Here is a 22998-nt window from a genome sequence, read left to right as displayed (position 1 = left end):
TAGGTTAAGTAAGATGAGTTCACCGTGAGATTGATCGGCTTGGGCTCTTGGGTGATCTCCATGAGAACAGTTTGGGAGGAGAGGAATTGCAGAAGATGAGTGTAGACAACCCTTGGGGGAGATTTGCTACCAAGGAAAGTAAAGCAGTGGGGTGATGGCTGACTGGGGAAGTGGGATGGGATTTAGAGAAGTTTTTCCTTTTAATTGTGAGAAATAAGATGGTCAAACAAAGGAGGGAGGATGTAGGAGGGAGAGGGAAGAAGTGCTGAGCCATTATTCTTGAACAGGCAAGAGGTGATGGAATCTGGTGCCAAAGTCGGAGCCGACTCTAGGCAGGGCCTGGAAGACCTGCATGGGGACAGGAGGAAGGCAGGGACCGGAGTGTCGATGCCACAGCCAGGAAAGCAGGAGACTGAGTGCCGTGAGTCTGGGAGTTCTCTCGTGTCTGCCTTCACTGCCTCAGGGAAGTAGGAAGCATGGCCAGCTTAGGGGAGGTGTGGGGCAGAGTGGGGATTTGAGGAGAGAGGAGGGGGTAAGAAAGTTACCCAAACTCTTCCCAGACTTTTACATTTTCCTTTCTAATGAACTTACTTTAATTGTTAACAATTCTGTACATTTTATAAGGACGGTCTGAGTCATCAGTTTGTTTTCCATCCTCATCAGTTTTTCTCACTATTATAACTTTTGCTATTGCAAATTCCCCTTTGCAGCCGTTGTTTCCACTCGGCCCAGCTTTCCCAGGTCAAATTTTGTAAATCTAAATTTTGTCGAGAGGATTTTGTTCTTTTATCAGCTTTTAACCAATAGCACATTTTACTACAAGCAGTGTTGGTCATCATCTTGGTAATTTCTCAAGCCTACTTTTTCCCAGGTCAGTTTGTGCAGTTTTTAGTATTAGATGGGATCTTTCACCTGTCTTTAAATCTCTTAAGACATTATTTTTTTCACCTGGCACAGTTTTTGCTATTGTTAATTATTTGCAGGAATATCAATTATGGCCTGGATGCAATTATCAGTAGAGCAAAGACTTAGGACCTTGGGCGCCCACTGAGTTTAAAACTGCAGGTTAGAAACGTGGTAGCTTCTAGTAAATTGCTAGTTTCCTTTTCTGTTTCCCTTTCAAAGAACTCAGGCTGGAAAGGCTCTACTGCCTGGTCTCCACCCTTCTAAACAGTGAGCAGACTCGAGCAGAGCACCTACTGAGAATCAGTTTTTTGCCCTGTGGAACTAAACTAATGTTAACCATTGGTTCCTCACGTTCTGATTCACTGACGATTAACTAGGTGGCATTATTTATTATGCGATGTAAGTAAGGAAAAAAACAGGTCAGTCCTTGTGAGCCCTGAAGTACTGGCTAGTTGAGGTACTACCTCAAGGAGCCCTGTACAGAAATGTAAAGGACCCTTCAGACCTTGGGCTGCTTCTGTATACACTGGGGTGAAGCAGCTGTTTGGGGACATTAACATAATTCACATTTAAAGTGGGAGGGTAGGAGACATAGGAGTTTGAGTGATGCAGCAGGTGGGGAGAGGAGCCACAATTCACCACTAGGTAGATGGCATTTTACTGCGTGTAGAGTAACAGTGGAGCAGGAAAGAAAGATGTACAGCTTGATTTTCTAGAGGAGAAAACAGAATCCCACCTGAAGTGCTGCCGCAGATCGGAAGCAGGGGCAGTCAAGAGGGAGAGCCTGTTGTCTCCGTCCCCAACCTGACCACTCAAGGACTTTAGTAGGCATCTCGGAAACACAAACTTCCACATCAGTGGCATTCGTCCCCCCCGGGGTAAGTCCGCCCTTTCCCTGCTCCAGGAAGTCCTCCCGTCTCCGTCCGGACACCTCACATCTCCCTGGGCTCGCTTTCCTTAAGCACACACCACACTTGTTCCTGTCTTGGCATCTTTTGCTAGCTGTGGGCTCTGCCAGGACGCTTGTCCCCAGCTCCACTTGGCTGGCTTCTTGTAATTTAAATCTCAGTTCTAAGGTCACCTATGAGAAACCTTTCCTGACCACCTATGAAGGAGCCCCAGTCACTCTCAGAATCCCTTACCTGCCTTGTTCTTCTTAGCGCTTTGCAGCACGTGGCGTTCTTACTCATGTATTTGTTGATCTTTCCCAGAAATCTAAGCTCTTCAAGGGCTTGATTTGATTTACTTACCACTGTCCTACTCTAGAACAGTGCCTGCAACTTAGTAGGTGCTGAAATATTTCTTGACTGATTAAAAAAAGAAAAAGACCCTAAAACTGAAATATATTTTAATACTTTTATTCTAAAAACAAAAAAATCACAAAATCCAATTTCAGGTTAAATAATATTTTAGTCTTTAAAAATTAACAAAGGAGTACGATTTTAAAGTTTTGCTTTGTATCTAAAACGCATGCTTGATTTCCAGATAACTCATGCAAAGTCATATGTAGTGACTGATAGTCAATAAAAAGAACCTTTTAATCAGTAGTACAAATTAGATTCTATTTGATTTGAAGCAATTCTGAACCCAGTAACTCATTTTCAAAGATTTCTGAAAAGACTTTGAAGCCACAAAGTTTATTTGAAAACATAGTTTAAAATTGCACAGATATAAATACAATTTAATAATGTGAAAAGGGAAGGCATGCTTCCAATTATAGTACAAAAATACTACCTTCATCTTGGTAAGCCAGTGGAATAAATTAAACACATCAATATGGTAAGAGATTATTTTTATGATAGTAATTTTATTTCAAAGAGCAACAGAGGGAAATAGAGTTGTGCTATGATATATATTTCACTAAGTACAGATACATCATCATGTACTATGCCAATAACTTACACCCCAATTGCCATTAATTTCCTATAGGTCACTTAGTTTGGGTTGGTTTTAACTTGAAAACTCAATGTAAACATTTAAGGTTAAATTTTTTGTTACCTATTTCAGCTTAAAAATGAAATCCCAAGATTTTAAACATTGAGCATAAGGAAGCATCACAGAAGAATCTGTCTCAAACAGTATTTTAGATCAGACTAGATACGCAATATTCATAGATATATAAAATATATAGAAATATCTTTTCTAAATAGTTAATAAATGCTTGTTATAGTTTGTATAAAGTTTACTAAATTAATCAGGTTTTTTTCTCCCCAACAAATATAAACAAACTTGGGCAATGAAAATTGAAGAGGGCTTGGATTAGATGATATGGGGGGGAATTGAAAATAAATTGTTAAAAGTTTCCTTTAAGTACTGGTAACACATTCAATCATGAATGTGTTTTTCACGTGGCACAGGTTTTTAATGGTATTTTTATGTGTCTCGGTGAAAATGCCAAACTGCCTCATTGAGTGAGTGTATATATCCCCTAGTCCTTTTTATCACACCGTTTCCAAGGAATTCAAAGGAAAAGGAAAAAAAACCTACACCCATTTTATTTTTGGGCAAAGAACTGCCTCTTTTTTTTTTTTTTTTTAATCTTATTTTGAGTGCAGGTTTGCAGGTTTCCACAGGACCTGTGGGAGCTGTGCTGTGATGCTCTGCAATGCTCCAGGAGAGTTTGCTCAGGTAGGTCCTGAGAAAACAGGGCTGAGGTTTTGGGGATCGGGGCACTTGTTTTCAGAGTCTGTTCTTTTGGTATTTCTGCAGAGCGTGCAGGTAGTGGAAACTATTCGAGGCAAAATGCCACATAAGAGTTTGTTAAATCTCACTTGAGTTTTCTGTTTTTTTTTCCTTCTCTTACCTGTTTGATGCTGCCACACGATGGTCTTTGCCGGTACTTGGGGAATTCTGTCTTGGAGCTCATCTGTAGGTGTGGGCGTGCAGGGGTGTGTGAAATGAGGACAAAGCTGTCACTAACATACAATGTCCTCACTGTCTTTCGAACTTTGCTCCCTCCATTTTCTGGTCTCCTTGCCCTTATTTTTTCATAAAGCAGGGGTCACAGAAAAAGGCAGTGAGAGAACTTTACAGTTAAGGTTGAGTGACTGTGAAATCACCTCATCAACCCTGAATTTCAATGTTTTTAGATATATTGACCAAGTCCAATTTCTCAAGGAATGTGGGCCCAAGTAGCTCACTTACAAGTAGGGCCGTGGTGAGGACAATGGTGTGACAGACACCCCACACACTGTGGGGCATTTGCAGAAATTAAGGCCCCATGTCCACCGTGCCTTTTGATGGTTTTCATGTGCCTGACATTACCCTAACCTCCCCATCTTATTTAGAATGTCAGTATTTCTAATTTACAAACAACTTGAAATGCACTATTCAGAATTTAGAACCCAAAACTGCTGAGGCAATCAACATGATTTTGTTTAGCAGCATTCAAACACAAGGATTTTTGTCTCCATCTTGCATCTGTTGTTGTGCCTCAACTGGTTTTTAAAAATCGTTTGGATGTCTAAACACCTGGATTCCTCAGAGGACCAGTTTGGCACTGGCTGCAATACTGCATAAACCAGACGTGTGACAGCATGAGAACAGTCTCCAGGACAGGATTTTGAAAGCAAATAGAAAAACTGGAACACAAAGTTTATGAAAATGCTTCCTTGTTCAGAAGCAAGGAAAAATACGCTAACCTATGAGACTTACTCATGCACTGGGTAGATTTACATTCAGTAAAGTTCTCTTGCATGCTTTGGTTAATATTGGAGTAGGCAGATTTGCAAGTACTAATAATGCATGCGTTATTTTGGTACCTGAGGTTGTAAGTCTTACTTTTTAAAAACCGCCTTTTTACAAACCTTATGCCAGAGCTCATCTATAAACCACTCCTTAAAAATATATAGATCTATCTACTTCTTAGTTCAAAACAGTGTAGTTTCAACCAGTTCTATAAATACTGAGATGATAGGGAAACTGTGCCATAACACCCGGAGAGGGAATAAATTTGAAATTATTTTACAAAGTTGAAATCATGCATGTGCATGTGTAGTAATTTCTAAAACAAGAGGCCTCCAAAAGATGACACACAAATTAAGCCGTGAAAATACCCTGTTTCTATAGTGCTATTAGAAGCGTTTCAAGCAATAAAACAGCAACAACTTACAGTCCAGTCCTGTGTCACTGATTCAAGGACAAATGAAGGGAGACAAAATGACCATCTTGCTTTCTCTCTCTGCCCAAGGAGCACACCAAGTTCACAGCACGGAGTTTGGGTGCTCCTGTCATAACTGGGACTAGCTACAGTTGTGTTTGAGTCTTGCTTGTATAGCACAAACACACTGGAAAGATTTATCTAATAGTAGTATCTAGACATGGACCTAAGATTTAACATAGTTCTCTTTAAAGAATGCAGAAAGTGGCATACTACTCTGAAAGAGAGTGGGTCCTGGACATTCCAGGCCTGTTAAGTGTCACAAATTTGCCATTCTAGTTGCAATGCAGACTGAGAGAGCACAGCTCATAGCTTTTCTATTAGTTTCCCAGTGCACAAGACCTGCCGTTCTTTCAAGGAGAGTCATGGGAAGTGATCTTGGAAGAGAGCAAAAGGAATGATGACTCACCATGATTGCCTTACTGCTCCTGTTTCCTATCCCTCCACCTCCTCCTCACTGGTAAGGTATAGGACACAGAAATAGCCCACTAGACACAGTTATATTTTGAAATTCAGCAATGATCACCAGCCTTCTCTGCATTTTCATCCCATCTACTAGTGAAATTGTTCCTTGAAAGTCACATTTATGAAACTGAGTAGCCCTTTTAGTAAAAATGTTACCATTGTCTAAGAGATCTTAGGCTACTCCTCAGTAATAACAAGAAAAAGCATACTCAAAGCCTTCCCATGGTGCCCCAGAAGGTAACCCAAAACATCCTACCTTTCAAGTGGAAAGAGTAACGTAAATGACAATTTCACACCAGGAGGATAAGAAGCCAAAAACAGTTCCGCTTAAAAAAAAAAAACAACAAAAAACCAATAAGGACTGTTTTAAAATCTTGCTACTTAATTTTTGGTGGTGCTCTGATTTCTATAAACTTCCACTTGCTTTCTAGTAACTGTTTTTACTTAAATTTGTTTAAAAGTATTATTGAAAAGCAGCTTGGGCAATAATTCTGTACTCCTTGACATGAAAATCTTGCTTCTGATGGACACGGATATATTGGAGAAAATCTTACTGAATGCTCTGCAAATTACCAAATTATGATGGGAATGGAACACTGTTTACTCTAACACAACTTTTTGGAGTTTGAAGTTACTTTGTATTACAAAAGCAAAATAAAACTTGGGCTACAGACTTTGCCACCACTTAGCAATAAGCAAATTGAAATATCCTGCACTTGTGCTACTGTGAGGCTTTCAATTGTTACTGATCTCACACAGGTAGTGCCAGCAAGGCTAAGAAAACAGCTGATCATTACTGCAAATTCAGTTACTGTTGGAAGTGTAGAATGACATCATCAACAGAACACCCGTCAGGTTTTCTCCTAATGGACTCTGATGGCTGCACGTGTCAGCTGGCCAGCTGGTGAATGCACAGGATTGGGAGGAGGAACACGCAGAGAAGGGATGCTGTTCTATCCGGGATATTCAGGCAGGCAGCTCTCATGGGTTGGAGGCTGGCCCAGAGTCCCTCCCAGACTGAGTTTCAAGGATGTTAAAATTCTAAATAATACCATTTATTCTTTAGAAAATATTGAGCTTTATTTTGCTTCTCAGACTGCAGGAAAGCAGGCCAACATGGGGTTGTGATCTACTGCCCAGCAGTGAGTGACTGAACGCCTCTGCCCCCTGCTGGCCAGCGGGAGGCATCACCTAGCCCAAGTGGGCTTTGATGGGAAGATAGAAGCTGGGTACCACCAGAGTGCCCTCAACTCTTTGTCCTTACAAACTGAAATAGGTTACGATGTATGGAAGCCTCAAGGACTTGTGGTTTCATGTGTCCTTGGCTCCCCTTCCTACCCCAGCAATTTCCAACAGGAGAGAAGATCCCTACCTGGATCCGGAACTGGACGTCTCAGCACATACATGCGTCTCTCCTCCCCCAGTCACACTCTGGAGCCAAATGCTGTTTTGCGTGGTAACTCTGATCATGCAAGTAACCAGCTATTACTAACCAAAGAATATGAAGAAAAAGTTGGGATCAAATTGCTTTGGGGAAGAGTCTGGAAGAAGGAAGGAGACAAAAGAAGAATGGGACAGTGCACCATGACTCATTACTAGACTTGGACATCAGTGAAGTTATATTTTGGTTAGCATTTTGTAATTTTTCTAATTATTAAAAAAATGATGTCTTTCCAAGTCATCACCAGACTCCCAACAGGCAGAAGGCACTCTGAAGAACTAAGTAGAATATAACCAAGTAAATAAAACACAGCCAACAGAAAATTCCTGATACTTGATAAATGTTCAAAGTGAGAGCCAGGCATGCACCATTCATATTAAACCACTGACATTCCGTGAGGTTCAGCTAGAAAAAACTGATCTTCTATCACTTAAAATGCGAAAGAGTGAGCAGTGCAGATTGTGGAACTAAGAAAACACGTAATTCTTAAGAAAAGATGTATTTATCTCAAATACTATTTAAAATATTTCTCTCTTAAATACTGTTTAAAATATTGACAGTTTAAAAGGAATATAGATGTGCAGGGCAGTTAGCAAGGAAAATATGACGTTTAAGCAAGTTAATGTTAACTCAATAGGAATCACAATATCGCAGTTTCTCCCTGCAGAGAATCTGTGAAGAGATGCTACCTTATCTCTTGCTTATATTCATACAGTTCCCGAAAAGCATGTGAATAAGATCTATGTTTGACATATTTACACCCTATGTCATATCTGCTTTAAGAAAAACACTCCTTTCAAAATCCTACACTGTGAAAAACTATTTTCAGGAGTTTTTATTTGGTCCATTGATCTAACAAGGCTGAGTTCTCAAATCTTTCACCCCCAAGTTAAAAATTGGAGCAACAAAACAAAACTCCAGCAAGGCATAAATAAGATAATAAAGTGCATATTTACAGTCCCAGAAAAGTTTTAATTGGGAACAGCAAAAATTTCTAGTGCAAAAACAGCTTTTGCCAGCAAAGCTCCCTCTCTGGAATCAAAGGGCTACAGGAAAAGTTAAAACTGGAACAGGTTTAAGCAATGCCTCTCTTCAGTCAAGAGTTAATATATGTGCATGCACCTTGGCTCAAACTATGTTCAATCTGGTAAGGGGGGAATTTCAGGGGACAGTTCAGAAACAGTCAGAATTCCCTGATCCGAGGCAGTGCTTTCTCTAGGTATCCCACGAGCAAGTTCCTTAGATGCGTCACCAGCTGCAGGTGGGGACAAAAACCCCAAAGAAAATACTTGCAATATGTTTGCAGCTTGTGAAGAGCATTCACGTACCGATACTTTATCTTGGGTTGTCTTGTGTCTCTCCATTCTTTCGAGCCCAACCCTGACTCTGTATACAACATTTTGTGCTTTTGGATCCGAACAAAACTGGGCATTATCTGTAGGAATTCTCTTGAGTTACATCACCATGGTCTTTTGAACATCCGTTTTATCCTTGTTGGAATTCATAATAAAATAGTTTTGTATTTCTCGGTATAATTACACAGATAAGGGATTATTATTTTTTATTTTTTTCTTTTCCTTCAAGGATCCAAGTTGAAAGCTCTTAGGAGGACATCCAGGTCACCGAGATTAGCTGCCTGGAAGAGTTCCGGTTGGTCCATCAGAGAAAGAGCGATTCGGAGGGCAGCCCAGATGTTCCCAGAGATTGCAGGATGAGGAACTTGCTGTTGATTCCTGCTCTTTCTTTGCAAACTGAGGGCAGTGAGAAAATTGCTGACTGCTTCTCTAAGAGGGTAGAAAAACAGACATTTAAAAATGCAACAGATTTCAGAGTTAGCAAACTTAAAAATGAATTAAGTTGTCACAGTCCGAAATCCTAAATCACCTCTCTGGTGTTTTGGATCACCAGATGAACAACTTTCTGATTTTCTCTTCATTCCTTTGTGAAAAGGTATTGTTAAATAGTGAAATCAGAAAAAAAAAGGAAAGCATATTTTATTTTACGCATGTCACGTGGGACAGGAAAAGTAATAGCAAAACCATTGCTAAAGCATTAATGCATCTGATTTGCCCCCTCTCTGGAATGATTTGAAGACTTTTGCAGACATGATTTATATGATCAGAGGAAGCATCTGGCCTCACTTAGAAACAAGAAATCCAGGAGGTTGAGTGGAGTTTGTTATCAAAGCCCCTGGGCTTGAATCCCAGTTATTTAGCCACAGGCAAATTTCTTAGCTTCTCCAAGCCTCGGTTTCCTCAGCTTGGAAACCGAGAATTACAGAGAGAATAGGATGTCATTTTAAAACCTTGTTCTGAGGTGCAGTTGAATCAATTTATGTGAAAGTTCTTATCATTAAGTTAGATCAATAGTTCTCCATGTGTGGTCTGGGGAACTCTGGGGAGCAGTGAAGTCAAAGTTATTTTTATAATAATGCTGAGGTGTTTATTTTACCTCTTTACTTTCATTTTCTCATAAATATACAATAGAATTTTCCAGTGACTATATGATGTATGATATCCCAATGGAATGAATGCAGAAGCAGATGTGAGAATTTGTCTTCTATTAAGCAAGATATTAAAGAAATTTGCAAAAATGACGAATGCTACTCTTCTCACTTCACTGTTTCAGAGAATTATTTTTTGTAAAATATATAATTTATGTTAACAGGTAATTATTATTACTTTTCAATGACTCTTTTAAACTTTTCTATTTAATTTCCAACATGGTAAAGATTGATAGCTACAGCTCACATACACACAAGCCCCTCGAGGTTCTCAGTAACTGTTAAAGTGTAAAGGAGTCCGGGAACACAGCTTGTGACCCGCTGAGTCAGATGCTGTCCAGAAGCCCTCTAGCCCCTCTGGTCCACGACTGTGCTCTGTTGCTCGTGCACCTGGTCTACTTGCCAGGACTGCCCTCTTCAGCTCCCCTGTCTCCTGGGGCGCGTATTATATTTGACAAACTTGTCTTTGCTAAGAATGGCATTGCTTTAACGTGTATCTTCTGTGGTCTTCTTAAAAGCTTTCTGTACACTTAACTCCATTGAATCCTTCAAGGTAGTCACCATCAAGCATCTGGTAAGAAATCTTAAAGCGAGGCTGGATTTCTGATTCTGGTGCACACAATCCAGACATTGGCTCTTGTATATTGTTAGATCTGCCTGGAAATAAAGGGTGATTGGGAAATGGTTGCACTGTATGTAGCAACCTGGGTTATGAAGGGAGTGGGTGTTCGCATCATCCCCCCTTTTGGATTTCTTGTAACCAAGTAAGAGAGGAGGATTCATAACATACGCACATGGAGAGTTTACTTTGGGAGCCCTTTCTGGCTTCCTCAGCACAGGGTGGCAGCTTGAATGACTGACTCCATTTCCTCTCATCATCCTGGGCCTGTAAGAACTTGGAGAAGGAAGATCCTGGAACGCCCTCCTGCCCGGGCTGCTCCTGCCCCCGGGGCGCAGTCTCTGAGGGCCTGAGAGTAGCACAACTGTCTAACTCGTTAGCCTCATCAAGAAACTCCAGGTTTTTCCAATGAAGATAGTCTAACCCTGTTCCCTAACTTTGGGAACTCAGAGTCCTTTTGGGGGCCTCAGAAGATTGTACAGTGTACAAGTGAATTGTTTTCAAATGTTTCACACATATATGTAACAAGTTTAAATTGTTTTAAATATTTGTCATGATAAATAAGCACATTCATTTAAAAGCATTCTTCATTCTATAGTCGCTTTTCCACATTATGCTAATATTAAAAATATTACTATCAAAGGGGATGAGATTTATGTTGTCATTAAAAAGGGGCCCTCACTTTTGAAAAGGTTAAGATTCTTTAGTCTCAGTTCTATTTTGAAGCTCCTACTGACCAAGGCTAGAATTTTAAGCTCCACCTAGGTTTCACGCCAACAATTTCCTCTCACTTCAACTACATACAGTATGAGGGGAGGCTTGCTTTTGACTCTTTACAGAACGTATGAAGTGACAAACGGTGTTAAAGCTGCGTACACGGACACCTGCAGTTCCTGAGGGAGAGGTCCCGAGACTGGTGGAGACAGAGGTGCCGGTACCAGCTCGCGGCGTGCTTCTGGGCCACACCTCTGCTGAGAGTTATTTCCTCAGCATCTGCTGACACCTCAAGCAGACCTTATTTTCAGAATCCATTTAATGTCTCACTTGATGGTCTTTTTCCTCAGGAAAAAATGCAAGATGCTTATCGCTTCTCAAGGTTTCCCGTATCTGGCACGACAATAAAAGACCCACAAAGTTTAGCCGAAACACTTGGCTGTTCCAAAGTACCTAATTGATCAAGATGGACAGATTTAGCAAAGAGGAATACAGGATGCACAGTTAAATTTGAATTTCAGATAAACAATGAATAATTTTCAGTATAAGTATGTCCCATGCAATATTTGGGAAATGTTTACCTTAAAATGTATTTGCTGTTTATCGGAAATTCAGATTTAGCTGGGCACTCTGCATTTTATCTGGACACCCTAAAACTGACTTGCTCCTGTATAGGAGACTTTCTGCTTGAGATTAAAAATTCACACCTCAACAAAGTCTGTCCATTTATACCTGTTACGGACTTTCATAGCCTCTTGCAAATAGTTGCCCTACCGAGATGTACATCTGTGAATGCCAAGAAAGTGTTCTGTTGCCCCTCAAGTATTTTTTCTCTATACAAGAAGTTACAGTTAAGAAAAACTCATCCGGAAGCTTTAGAAAGGCCTCCTTTAGCATGTAAATCAATGAAGTTAGAACACCCCTCACATCATACACAACAATGAACTCAAAATGACTTAAAGACTTATAAATATAAGACAGTAAGACCATAAAACTCCTAGAAGAAAACACAGGCAAAACATTCTCTGACTTCAGTCATAGCAACGTTTTCTTAGGTCAGTCTCCGAGGCAATAGAAATAAAAGCCAAAATAAACAAAGGGGACCTAATCAAACTTACAAGCTTTTGTACAACAAAGGAAACCATAAAATGAAAAGAGAACCTACGCATCGGGAGAAAATATTTGCAAATGATGCCAATGACATGGGATTAGTTTCCAAAATATACAAATAGCTCATACAACTCAATAACAAAAAAACAAACAACCTTATCAAAAAAATGGGCAGAAGACCTAACTAGACATTCCAAAGAAAACATCCAGATTACCAACAGGCACATCAGAAGATGCTCAACGTTGCTAATTATTAGAGAAATGCAAATCAAAACTACAAAGAGGTATCACCTCACGCCAGTCAGAATGGCCATCATTAAAGAGTCTACAAATAATATATGCTGGAGAGAGTGTGGAGAAAAGGGAACCCTCTTTAACTGTTGGTGGGAATGTAAACTGGTGCGGCCACTATGAAGAACAGTATGGAGGTTTCTTCAAAAATTAAAAATAGAATTAGCATATAATCCAGCAATCCCACTCTTGGGCATATATCCAGAAAGGAAAAAAACTAATTCAAAATTTATATGCACCCCAGTGTTCACAGCAGCACTATTAACAATAGCCAAGACATGGAAACAACCTAAATGTCCATTGATAACAAAGTGGATAAAGAAATTGTGGCATATAAATACACACGCGCACACACAATGGAATATTACTCAGTCATAAAAAGAATGAAATAATGCCATTTGCAGCAACATGGATAGACCTAGAGATGATCATATTAAGTGGAGTCAGAGAAAGACAAATATATGATACCACTTATATGTGGAATCTAAAAAAATGATGCAAATAAACTTATTTACAAATAGACTCACAGACAGAAAACAAACTTATGGTTACCAAAGGGGAAAGGAGAGGGAGGGATAAATTGAGAGTTTGAGATTTGCAGGTACATACTACTATATATAAAATAGATAAATAACAAGTTTATGCTGTATAGCACAGGGAACTATATCCAATGTTACAATAACCATAATGGAAAAGGATCTGAAAAAGAATATATATATATACATATATGTGTACATAGATCTGGATCACTTTGCTGTATACCAGAAATTAACATTTATCCTGCAAAATAATCTTGCAAGATAGGTATTATTACCTCTCTCTTTTTTTTTTAAACGCAAGTGAAGAAACTGAGGTTCAAAGTTTTGTGCCCAGAGCCATAAAACTAGTAAGTGGCAGGCTGTGATCTGAACCCAAGCTTGACTGATTCTAAAAGCCTGGCTCTTTCTGAGAATGAGCAAGTTTTAAACTCTACAAAAAATATAAACCCTAACATTAATTTCTCTTTTTTCCCCCCAGCAATGAAAGTAATACCTGTATTTCCTAGAAAGACTAGGAAAAGAGAAGAAAATAAAGCACCCACACTTGTATTACCTCAAAGAAATAAAGGTCATTTACAGTCCATGTCAATGGGGAACAGACAGACGATACAGACCTGAAGGTTAATGAGGCGTCACCAGTGAAAGAGAAAGACATTTCAAGCTCTAAACCCACCATTTAATTTTTTCCTTTTTAAAAAAAAACCAAAAACTAACTTTACTAGTAAATTAGGCTTAGAACACCTGGATTCTTGGTTCTGCTTTGCCAAAAACTAGTCCTGGGACCTTCCTGAGTCACTTTGCTGTGTTCCCCTGCCCCACCTTCATGGTTTTTTTCCTTACCTGGAAATGAAGGGTTGGATGGCTCATGTTTCTCAAAGAGTTGCCCTTGAGGGTGTTAAAAACCCAGATTACTTATCCTCATCCCCAGTCAAATCAGAATCTGAGCGAAGGGTCTGGGAATCAACACAGCACAAGGTGCCCACATGACTGCCACCCTCTCAAGGCTGAGAAACAGGGACGCAAACTGTTCCTGCTTCAACAGGCCACACGACTTGAATGTTTGAAACTTACCCTTAACACGAGATTACTCTACAAAAGGAGGTATTTTTACTGGGAAACATTCAACCTCAGCCCCGAGCATGGCTCTTGGTTGCCAGCCCTGCTGCCATACTTCACCTGTAGGCTCCCAGGTTAATGCAGCTTATCCCCAGGTTGTATCTGGACCGGATGAAGCCTGGCTGAATCTCCAGCGCTCGCGTGTAGGCCTCCACTGCTTCCTCGCTGCGGTCTCCATTTGCCAAGGTCGCCCCCAGACGATTCCATAATGAATAGTCCTGATGACAGAATCAGAGCTCTCTGACAACCCATACAAGCCACAGCGACAGAGCATCCCCACACCCCTGCCAGAGAAGGATGATAGCTAAAAACGTATCATCCAGTGCTCATGGACAAGGACCACAACTGGTGAATTACTCAAAAACTTTATTGGACACCCTCTGAAATGACTTTCCTTCCTCAGAAAGCAGCTACCATTTGATGCTGTCAGGTCAGGCAATTCATGTTTCTATTTTAGGTACTTAAGTATTAACAACCAGGTAGCATCTCATTAGTGTTGATCACTTTAAACCATTGGATTCAGGGAAATAAAATGTAGCAGAAGTTTCCTAAGTCTGGCCTGTGAAAATTAACAGAGATCCTTATGGTTTCTTGCTGTGCACTTACCTCTGGCCGAACAGTTAAGGCAGCATTAAATGCATCTATTGCTCTATTAAATTCTCCGCTCAGGTGGAACAGTACTCCCAGACCTGTCTGTAGATCTGGGTCAATCATATCTCCATTTTGGTGGGCAGCTTCTAGATATAATTCCTTCACTCCTTCCAGAACAGAGCTACAAGGTTAAAAAATTAGATTTGTTATCCAAATAGTCTGAACATAAATGATTCACTATTATGTTCTCTGTTCCAGGAGAACATTACAGACTGGGAAAATCTTGCTTAAAATAGCTTAATGAGAGGACTGTGAATACTGCATGTTAAAAAATACCTGCTAATTTTCATGAAATACTTTGCTGTACACAGGTAAGACTGTGTTAAGTAAGGTCTTCCCAAGGAGAGTTCCACTGAGCCTCTGAGTGCCAGTGTAGAAAACTCCAGGGCTAAGTTTCCTAAGGCCTCAGTGAGAAAGAATTTAATGTCATGATTTATTGCTGATAGAAATAAAATTCCCAGAAGAAAGGACTTTCACTTTTCCCCATATCTAATTCTCAGGCTTTATAAAACTTGGCTCATTGGTCTTTATTATAACTTATTTTAGGTTGTTATATGTCCAAAGCATTTGGCTTTGATGAATGATACTCAGATAAAAGTCTGTGAGTGTCCACGGGGTAGATCACGTGTCCAACGTTTGGCTCTGGTCTCAGCATCAATCTTTTAAATTGGTGCTGCTACTTCAGCAGAATGCTGTCCTGGAGACCATCCTGAAACGCGTGGTGGTGGGGACCTGAGGCTCGTTAATTGCCCTGAAGGTGATTAACTGTGTACATGAATGCAGTTTAATGAGGATACCTGTCAACCGGAGACTTAGACATCCGCCGGGTGAGGCCTGGAGATCCCTTCTTGCTCTTCACAAGGTATTTGTACTTTGGATTTTGTTTAATCCAGTTCTTTAAAGCTTCACAGGCATCCTGCTGATGGCCAGTGTTAGTGTAACTCACAGCCAAAGCCATCAAAGCTTTCAAGTTGTTGGGCTGCAATTCTAAGCACCTGCAAGAAGACCAAAAATAAATAAATAAATAAATAAAACCAAGTTCAGATTTTTTTTTTTTTTGGAGCCAGAGTCTGAACAGTTCTTTAGAAAATCTGAGGTCTGTATTAATTAAACGGTGCAAAAGCATTGCTAAGTTTATGTTAAATCCCTGGAAAATAGCACATTTATCTACATAGAAATTGGGAACTATGTACATTTTTAAGTAAGTTATAACTCATCCTGAGGAGTGCCAGGTTTGGTCATTTTAATGAAATGGCTTAAAAACTGTAGAAAATGTGGCTAATCCCTGCACATAATTTATTAGTAGCTATAAAGTGTATCTAATGAGAAGTAGGGAATACCACTATTTTAATGCTGCTTACTATCAATATATTAAATGTATCTTATCCACAAAGCAAACTGACTTGAACTAATACTGGACATTCAGAGATAGAAGACAGCACAGTGTTTTGTAAAGGAGAGGGGATTCCCTTGTTTCCAGATGTGGATTTAGGAGGCACAGGCTATCACTGCTCCCCCTCATGCTATTCCACTGGCCTCTGGCAAGGGCTTTTCAATCGTTGATGTGCATGAGAATCATCTGGGGATCTGGTAAAATACAGAATCTGATACAGCAGGCCTGGGGCAAGGGCAGCCTGAGGCCGTGCAGGTCTGTTGAGCTCCCAGGTGATGAGATGCTGGTAGTCCCTGGATAAGACTTTGATGAGCAAGCCCTACGTAGTACCTGTATCAGTTATTTAGGAAGAGATTATATCTATATATTTATATCTACATATTTACTTTTTTATAAGAAATGGTAGGGGAAGTGAAAGTTTATTTGGTAGGGACTATTTTTCCAGGATTTAAATAGGGGCTCTAATCAAGTAAGACGAGATGCTACACCCACCCAAAGTGGTCTAGACCATTAGTCAGGGGCTCAGAAGTTATACTTTCCGGCTGCTGAAACTATCTCAGGAGATTCTCCGTAGACATGTGGACCTAAATTATAATGAGATTATTTTGAGTATGTTTTTCCCGAACAAAACTTTCAGGTGCTGCCGAAGTCTGGAATGTTAAAAGGAACTATTGATTCAGTGAATCTATTTTATGGCTGCTTTTGACATAGATTCTCTTGTGCCAATGAAGGTCAATTGATTTGTAGATGGTAAAACACTATGACTTCGAAACATGGTTTCTTCATAAGTTCTTGCTTTCCAGAGCTAAGTCTAAGTAATACTTGGCATCTGGTCAAATTCTTTACAATGTACTTAAGGGTCAAAAGACAAATCTGAAACAACAGCAAGTCCATTTACGAGTGACCAGGCCCATGAGTTTGCACTTAGCTTCACCTACCTCTGGAGGGCAACAATCGCTGCTTGTTCGTTTTCATTCTCTGCTTGGGTTATCCCGAGGAACTGCCAAGCCTGCAAAAACAACCCATGTCAACATTGCAAGAGGAGCAGAATCACTCACATGCTTTTGTTGGTTTGTTTACATGTGACAGATCCCTCTATGCAGAGCAACCTGTCTTGGATGTGAGAGCCTTGTAAAAGGGAAAAATATCACATGCATTTCTTCATTCAAACTCTCTTGGGACATCTGGGTTAAGATTCTCTGTCACTTACAAATTTGCAGTATTTATTCCCCATGGGAACCTGAGTTTCTGAGGTTTCGTGATATTAGGTCTTAAAACCAAAAGATAAATAGATAAAACTATGCATCTGTTAGGAAAAGAGGTAGAAAAATAACTCAGAAATGTAGCTAAATAGCCTAAAGTTTACAATAAGGAATCTCAAGATGTACAAAGTTAGCTTGTATAAATGAAAGTCAAGCAGGTATTAGAAGAGGTAACAGGAAATTTAGGAACCAGGGGAAACAAAACAACCCCTCGACAATGTGTTCACTACTTAATATTAGTCATTGTTAAAAAGCATAAGACAGAAAAGGCTATATAATGTATATATAATTTTACAGCCTACATTTACACTTCATACTGTATCATAAGCACTTTCATGTTTTTATAAAATCCCCTATTTATAATTTTTAATTTAAATTTTGTTAAACTGATATCCCATTATTTCCCTAACCAATTCCCTTGTTGCTCTAAGTTGTTTCCAGTCCTTTGCTGTTGTCAATAATGTGAAGAATATCTTCAGGCAGATTTTTCATGGAAATTTTTAATGGAACAAATTTGTACTTTTATCCTTGTAAGAACCGTAATTCTCACACCATTACAAGAACAATACGCACCAACAAAATCTCTCCTTACACACATTGTTCTCACATTTGCTGGGGGCGTATCAGTCTTAGGGATTTAAAAAGATTTGTATCGGAATCTTAGGGATTTTAAAAGGTTTGTATAGCTCTTCCGCCTTTGAGAATCAACGCTATGAACATTTTAAAGCAGAACTATATGAAAACAGAGTCATCTTGAAGGGCTGTAAAAGTTGTATTGGCTTTTCCCCTCATGGGTTATTATTACACATACCATAAAAACTCAAAGAAAATACTAATTATTCACCCCTCTCCAGAATAACAGTGATAATTTTTAATCTTTCGAATCTATACAGAGCAGTCTCTATTTTGATTTCACCTTCCACACATCTCACAATGCTTCTTAAGAAAAGACTGATAAAGCAGTCTTTCTCTGGGGCATCCTCCTAGCCTTTGGGTGTGGTATCATTTTGACTGTTCACAGATCATCTATTATCTTAGCCTTGCGGTCTCCATTGATTCAGAAGCCTTGGGTCCTTCCTTGTCTAGGATCCATTAGTTACCAAGTGCCCTCATTTTCTCAGTCATGAATCAGGGATAATAATGTATACCTTAACAAAAAATCTTCCCAGCGTGGTTGTGTCAAATGACATAATATATATGAAAACACATAGCGTGTAGAAATGTAAGATGACATTGTTTTGTTGGGGGTGTGGGGTGGGTTGTAGTTTCCTATCAATGCAATGATTTTCTTTTCCCAAATGATAGATCTTTTAAAAATTGTAGTATTTTGATTCAGAATTCCAGTTCTCATTTCAATCTCATTTCACTATCAACATTTTGGCTAACAAGATACTAGGAGCTTTATCTAATGATCAGTTTACTTGTAATTTCTATACAAACTAAGTACAACCAATAATAATAATGAAGGCTAAATATGTACCAGGCACTGAACTGAGCACTTTATTTGTATGAACGAATTTAATCCTCACAATACGCAGTGAGATAGTTATAACCGTGATTTCCATTTTACATGTGAGGAAACTGAAGCTTAGAGGGTTTAAATGGCTTATCCTAGATGGCATGGCTCATGGCTGCCAAGTGGTAGAGTGGGGGTTTGAACCCACACAGTTAGGACAGCAGAGCTTCAAAGCTTAACCATGATTCTGTACTGCCTTCTCAGCACTACATACGTTTCTGCAAATTCCTCTGGGAATATCCCTTATGTTTCCTGAAAACCACTCACAAATGAAAAAAGCCCTTTTACCTGCCAGCATCTGATAGGCCTTCACAGTTTGAGAAATGTTGTGGACCAAGATAAAACTGCAGAAGCCTCTTTGGTGGTCTCCCAGCCTCCCTCTCCAAGCACCCTTCACACCTCAGAGCAAGCAAGGGGCTGTTCTAACATGCAGATCTGGTCCTGTCCTTCTCCCACGGTGGCTCCCCGGGGCTTTCCGGCTGAAGTTCAAAATCTTGCCTATGTCTTCTTGCCTCCTCTTGCCACTGTCTCCTCCCTTCTCCCCACGGACCTGATGTTTTCTGTCCCTCTGCCCACCCACGAACCATTCTCTCTTAACAACAGCTGATTCCCCTGCTGTCTTTGATTCTCTCTCCTTCCAATCTCAGCTTGTCGGGGAAACCTGGGGCAGGATCCTCGCTCTCTGCTCTCCTAGTGTCCTGTGCATCCTCTGACGTTGCATTGATTACACTGCATTGATTTACCTACTTGTCTTCCATGTGGATCACCAATGTGTCTTTTCAACTGTTCCATTTTTTTCTAGCTCTTCAATATTTTAAGCCAATGCCTGGCACAATTCTTGGGACATGGTATGTGCTCAGTGAATGTTGACTGAGTAAATCAAGGGTGAGATGTAGTGTGGCTCTAGACCCAGACAGAACTCCAGTCTGCCCCCCGAAAACCTGCACTGAGCCTCCAGGTTGGCAGTTTTGATTTTTCATTTCTTGTCCCCACCCTTTATTTTGGGGGACCATAGATTTCATTAAAAAACAGGTACCTACCTATATGTAACTTTCAAACACCTATCTGACTAAGCCAGGTTAACTTCTCTGGGAAGCTTTACACTGATAAAAATGCCACCCAGTAGAGCTCTGTCCCTTGTTAGCACAGCAAACCCCTTCCTGAGCCTGGAGGGATGGAAGGAAATGGTACCTCTGCATCTCCGGGGTCCTGAAGAATTGCTGCCTCCATGAACAGGATGGTGACTGGCAGGTCTCCTTCCTTCAGCCTTTTTAAGCCTTCTTCAAACGCTCCCGGCCAGTCCTTGAAGGGGTTTTCAGTGTGAAAGTAATACCCCTACAACACAGGGAAGGGCCAACACGGATCCACTGATTTATCTCTTCATTGTTACATCCAGTCAGTTCTTTTCAAATCTGAATTGATTTTATTTATTTAAATTATTTAATTAATTTCAATGAAATTGATGTTTTTCCTTTTTATGACTGTAGTACATTTTCACTGGGTAAATGTTAGATAACATTCTGTTATTGAATATAAAAAGAAACAAAAAGTTACCCATAATGCTGCCGCCTAAATATTACTGCTGCTAACATTTTAGAGTTTGTGTTCCTTCTGATATTTCTTTTGTTCTTGTTACTTTAGCTGTTTCCCCCCAGGATTTAAAAAATACTGACTTTGGGGACATATTTTTGCTAAGTGCTGCCACTCAGCCTACCACATACTGTACATCTGCATATATATAGTGGTCCTTAGGAGGGCTACAAACCATTGTGACAGCTAAGATTTTTTTTCACCTTCTATGCCTCAAACCATTTGTTGCTCCACTGAGAATGCATGTTTTAAAACTTATAGACCTTTTTTTATTGTAAAAATTTAAGCAATACAGAATGTACAAATAATCAACTAGTATTTTTCTATATGTATATAAATTAAACAAATCCGTTCATACTTATAGCTTAAGCCTTAGTTTTAGTTATTAAAATTATATTATGCTAAAAATTATTTAATCAATTCCCTTTTGATGGACATTCAGGTTACTTCCAATTTATTTTTTTGTCATCCTAAATAAAGTTACAGTGAAAGCCTCATGCTCAAACCTTTGCGTATGGTTATTACCTTAGGACAGACTTCTAGAGAGATTTAACACACTAAAGGCTATGAGCTGTTTTGAGGCCCTTGATACGTGTAACTGAACTGTTGTTGAGAATGTATGTCCCGACTTACACTCTCAGCAGAAGTATCAGAGATATTATTTGTTGCAGCATTAAGCAGAGATGATCATAAAATCCTTCCAATATGATAGATACAAATAAGCTAGTCTGTTGATGATGCTACTAAGGTTTTTAAAATACATCAAATGGAGACCTTCATTCTCCATACGTGCTTAGAAAGACAAAACCCTTTGTCAGAATCCACAGGGTGTGACCAGCGCATGCAGTGGTGTTAGGGATCTGGGGCCCTGGCCATGTCTCCCTCATGTGCATGGATTAGAACCCAGAGACTGATGTTGTGCATCAATGTTTTCTTGTCTCACTTAGTTTTGATTTCTTTGTGGAAAAAAATTATTTTTAATGAGATGGTTGTTCTGATTTTAGGAGATTGCCTGGAGTATTGTGGGACAAAGAATACTGGGAAGAGGAAGGCATTTTAATGACTATGTAGATGGCTAGTCCCCTAAAATCAGACTATTCATCATAATCCCCAGCATCTAGAAAAAAACACTCAATGAACATTTGTTGCATTGAACTGAGTATCACGAAAGTTATCCAGAACCGAGTATTGGAGTTTCTCCACCAGAAAAAACTGTAACACAAACCTATACACATATATTTTCCCTGTGTAAGAAAATTCCACATCTCTTTCTAGCTTTCAAGTCATTTAAACTTGTCTCAAGTGAGTTTTTTTTCCCCCCAAGTGCTTTGAAAAGCATAAATCCTAGAGCAACTGGGACCTTCGCGGATAGTTTGGCTGGTTGCTCTGGACTCACACATGTGCTGGGCCTCTCGTCAGGGAAATAGCTCTGAGGAATCCCCCTGAAACTTGACCTGGTTGTGGGAAGGGCATCTTTTCCATGGACTTTTTTGCTAGCTGCATAGAGACCACCTGTGAAATACAGCCCTGAGCCCCCTCTTCACTCCCCTGCCCACTGATACCACTTCCGTCAGCTCTTCAACATGGGTCACGCGGCGGACTGACAAAAAGCCTGGCGAGATTAGCCCAGTTCTTGCTCCAACCCACCCTCCACGTTAGTTCAGGAGCTGGCCAGCTGTCAAGATCCAAGCTCTGGTTGGCTGCCAAGCCGCCTGTCTGCACATTGATGAAGATGAGAATTCCATTCCAGCTTTGCTGCCTTCACATGCCGGATGATTATACTGTTTATCTACCAGAATTTCTCCTAGGTCAGATTGACATTAAATTTTTTGTTTAATTCTTGAATGTTTCACAAAATAGTTACCAGCCACTTTATAAAAATACGATCAAAAGAGGCTGAGAAAACCGGTCAGCATATGTAAGAAGAGAAACGGGCACCTTCTCGCTGGCTGAGATTGTAACTTGGTTCTGAGCTTCCTGGTTCTCGGAGATCCAGTTCCTCCGGGCCATTTCTTCCCATTCTGCTTGCATCTTATCCCAAAACTCTGTATCTGACTAGGAGACAGGAAAAATGAAGAGAGATGGATTTAAGAACATGCCATATCATTTGGTTTATTTTCAGAGAGACAGTTTTCTTCATCGGTCAACATGAGTTCTGAGGAGGAATAAAATGTGCAAACTGGCCACGTCCAATGATACTCATGGTTGAAGAGCTTCTGGAGGGTACTTGGTGGTCAAGGTGAACTTGATTAGTTGTGACTTATGCCAAATTCAGCTAAAAATCCATTACTGAACAGTTTCAAGTGTGGGTACCAGGCACAAATTAGGGGAGGGGTGGTCTTCCCTAGAGTTGCTCCTAGGATATGAGGAATTAAGAGCAACTGCTTTGGGACTGGCTGGGCAGTGCCTGGCGAGGCAGCTGCCATGGACAAGGGAAGCAACACTGGTTGACCCTACACTTTGCCAAGCACTGTGCAAAGAGAAAACAGACCCTAGAGGGTTCTGGTTGTAAAGCTGGGATTGCACAGGGTTTAAACCACAGTGTAAGCCCATGTTCATCACCTTATGGCAGACATGGGCTCCTGGTGCTGATGGCTTTGGCTATGAACTCAACTGAATCTTTTCTATGGCAGGATGATGTTTTGAAAAATATTACTTTGTATTTTTCTATTTATAATTTTTCTCTACATCTTCCAAAAGGGAAACCGACCGTTTTCTCTCCT

The 22998-nt window shown here is 40.1% G+C and overlaps 1 protein-coding gene across 1 annotated transcript in view; it reads right to left on the bottom strand.

The window, feature by feature from the left end:
- Nucleotides 1-7922: 7922 nt before the first annotated feature.
- The window catches only part of PEX5L (peroxisomal biogenesis factor 5 like), a 156745-nt gene continuing 141669 nt past the window's right edge, over nucleotides 7923-22998 (bottom strand). The window contains 7 exon segments of the mRNA XM_032483811.1: nucleotides 7923-8755; nucleotides 13924-14081; nucleotides 14470-14635; nucleotides 15312-15509; nucleotides 16846-16916; nucleotides 19877-20020; nucleotides 22214-22330. Coding sequence (XP_032339702.1) covers nucleotides 8551-8755; nucleotides 13924-14081; nucleotides 14470-14635; nucleotides 15312-15509; nucleotides 16846-16916; nucleotides 19877-20020; nucleotides 22214-22330 — 1059 coding nt within the window. The 3' untranslated portion in view covers nucleotides 7923-8550.

The sequence above is a fragment of the Camelus ferus genome, chromosome 1, assembly GCF_009834535.1.
Source record: "Camelus ferus isolate YT-003-E chromosome 1, BCGSAC_Cfer_1.0, whole genome shotgun sequence".
Taxonomy (NCBI): Eukaryota; Metazoa; Chordata; class Mammalia; order Artiodactyla; family Camelidae; genus Camelus; species Camelus ferus.
This window is presented reverse-complemented; position numbering and strand designations above follow the sequence as displayed.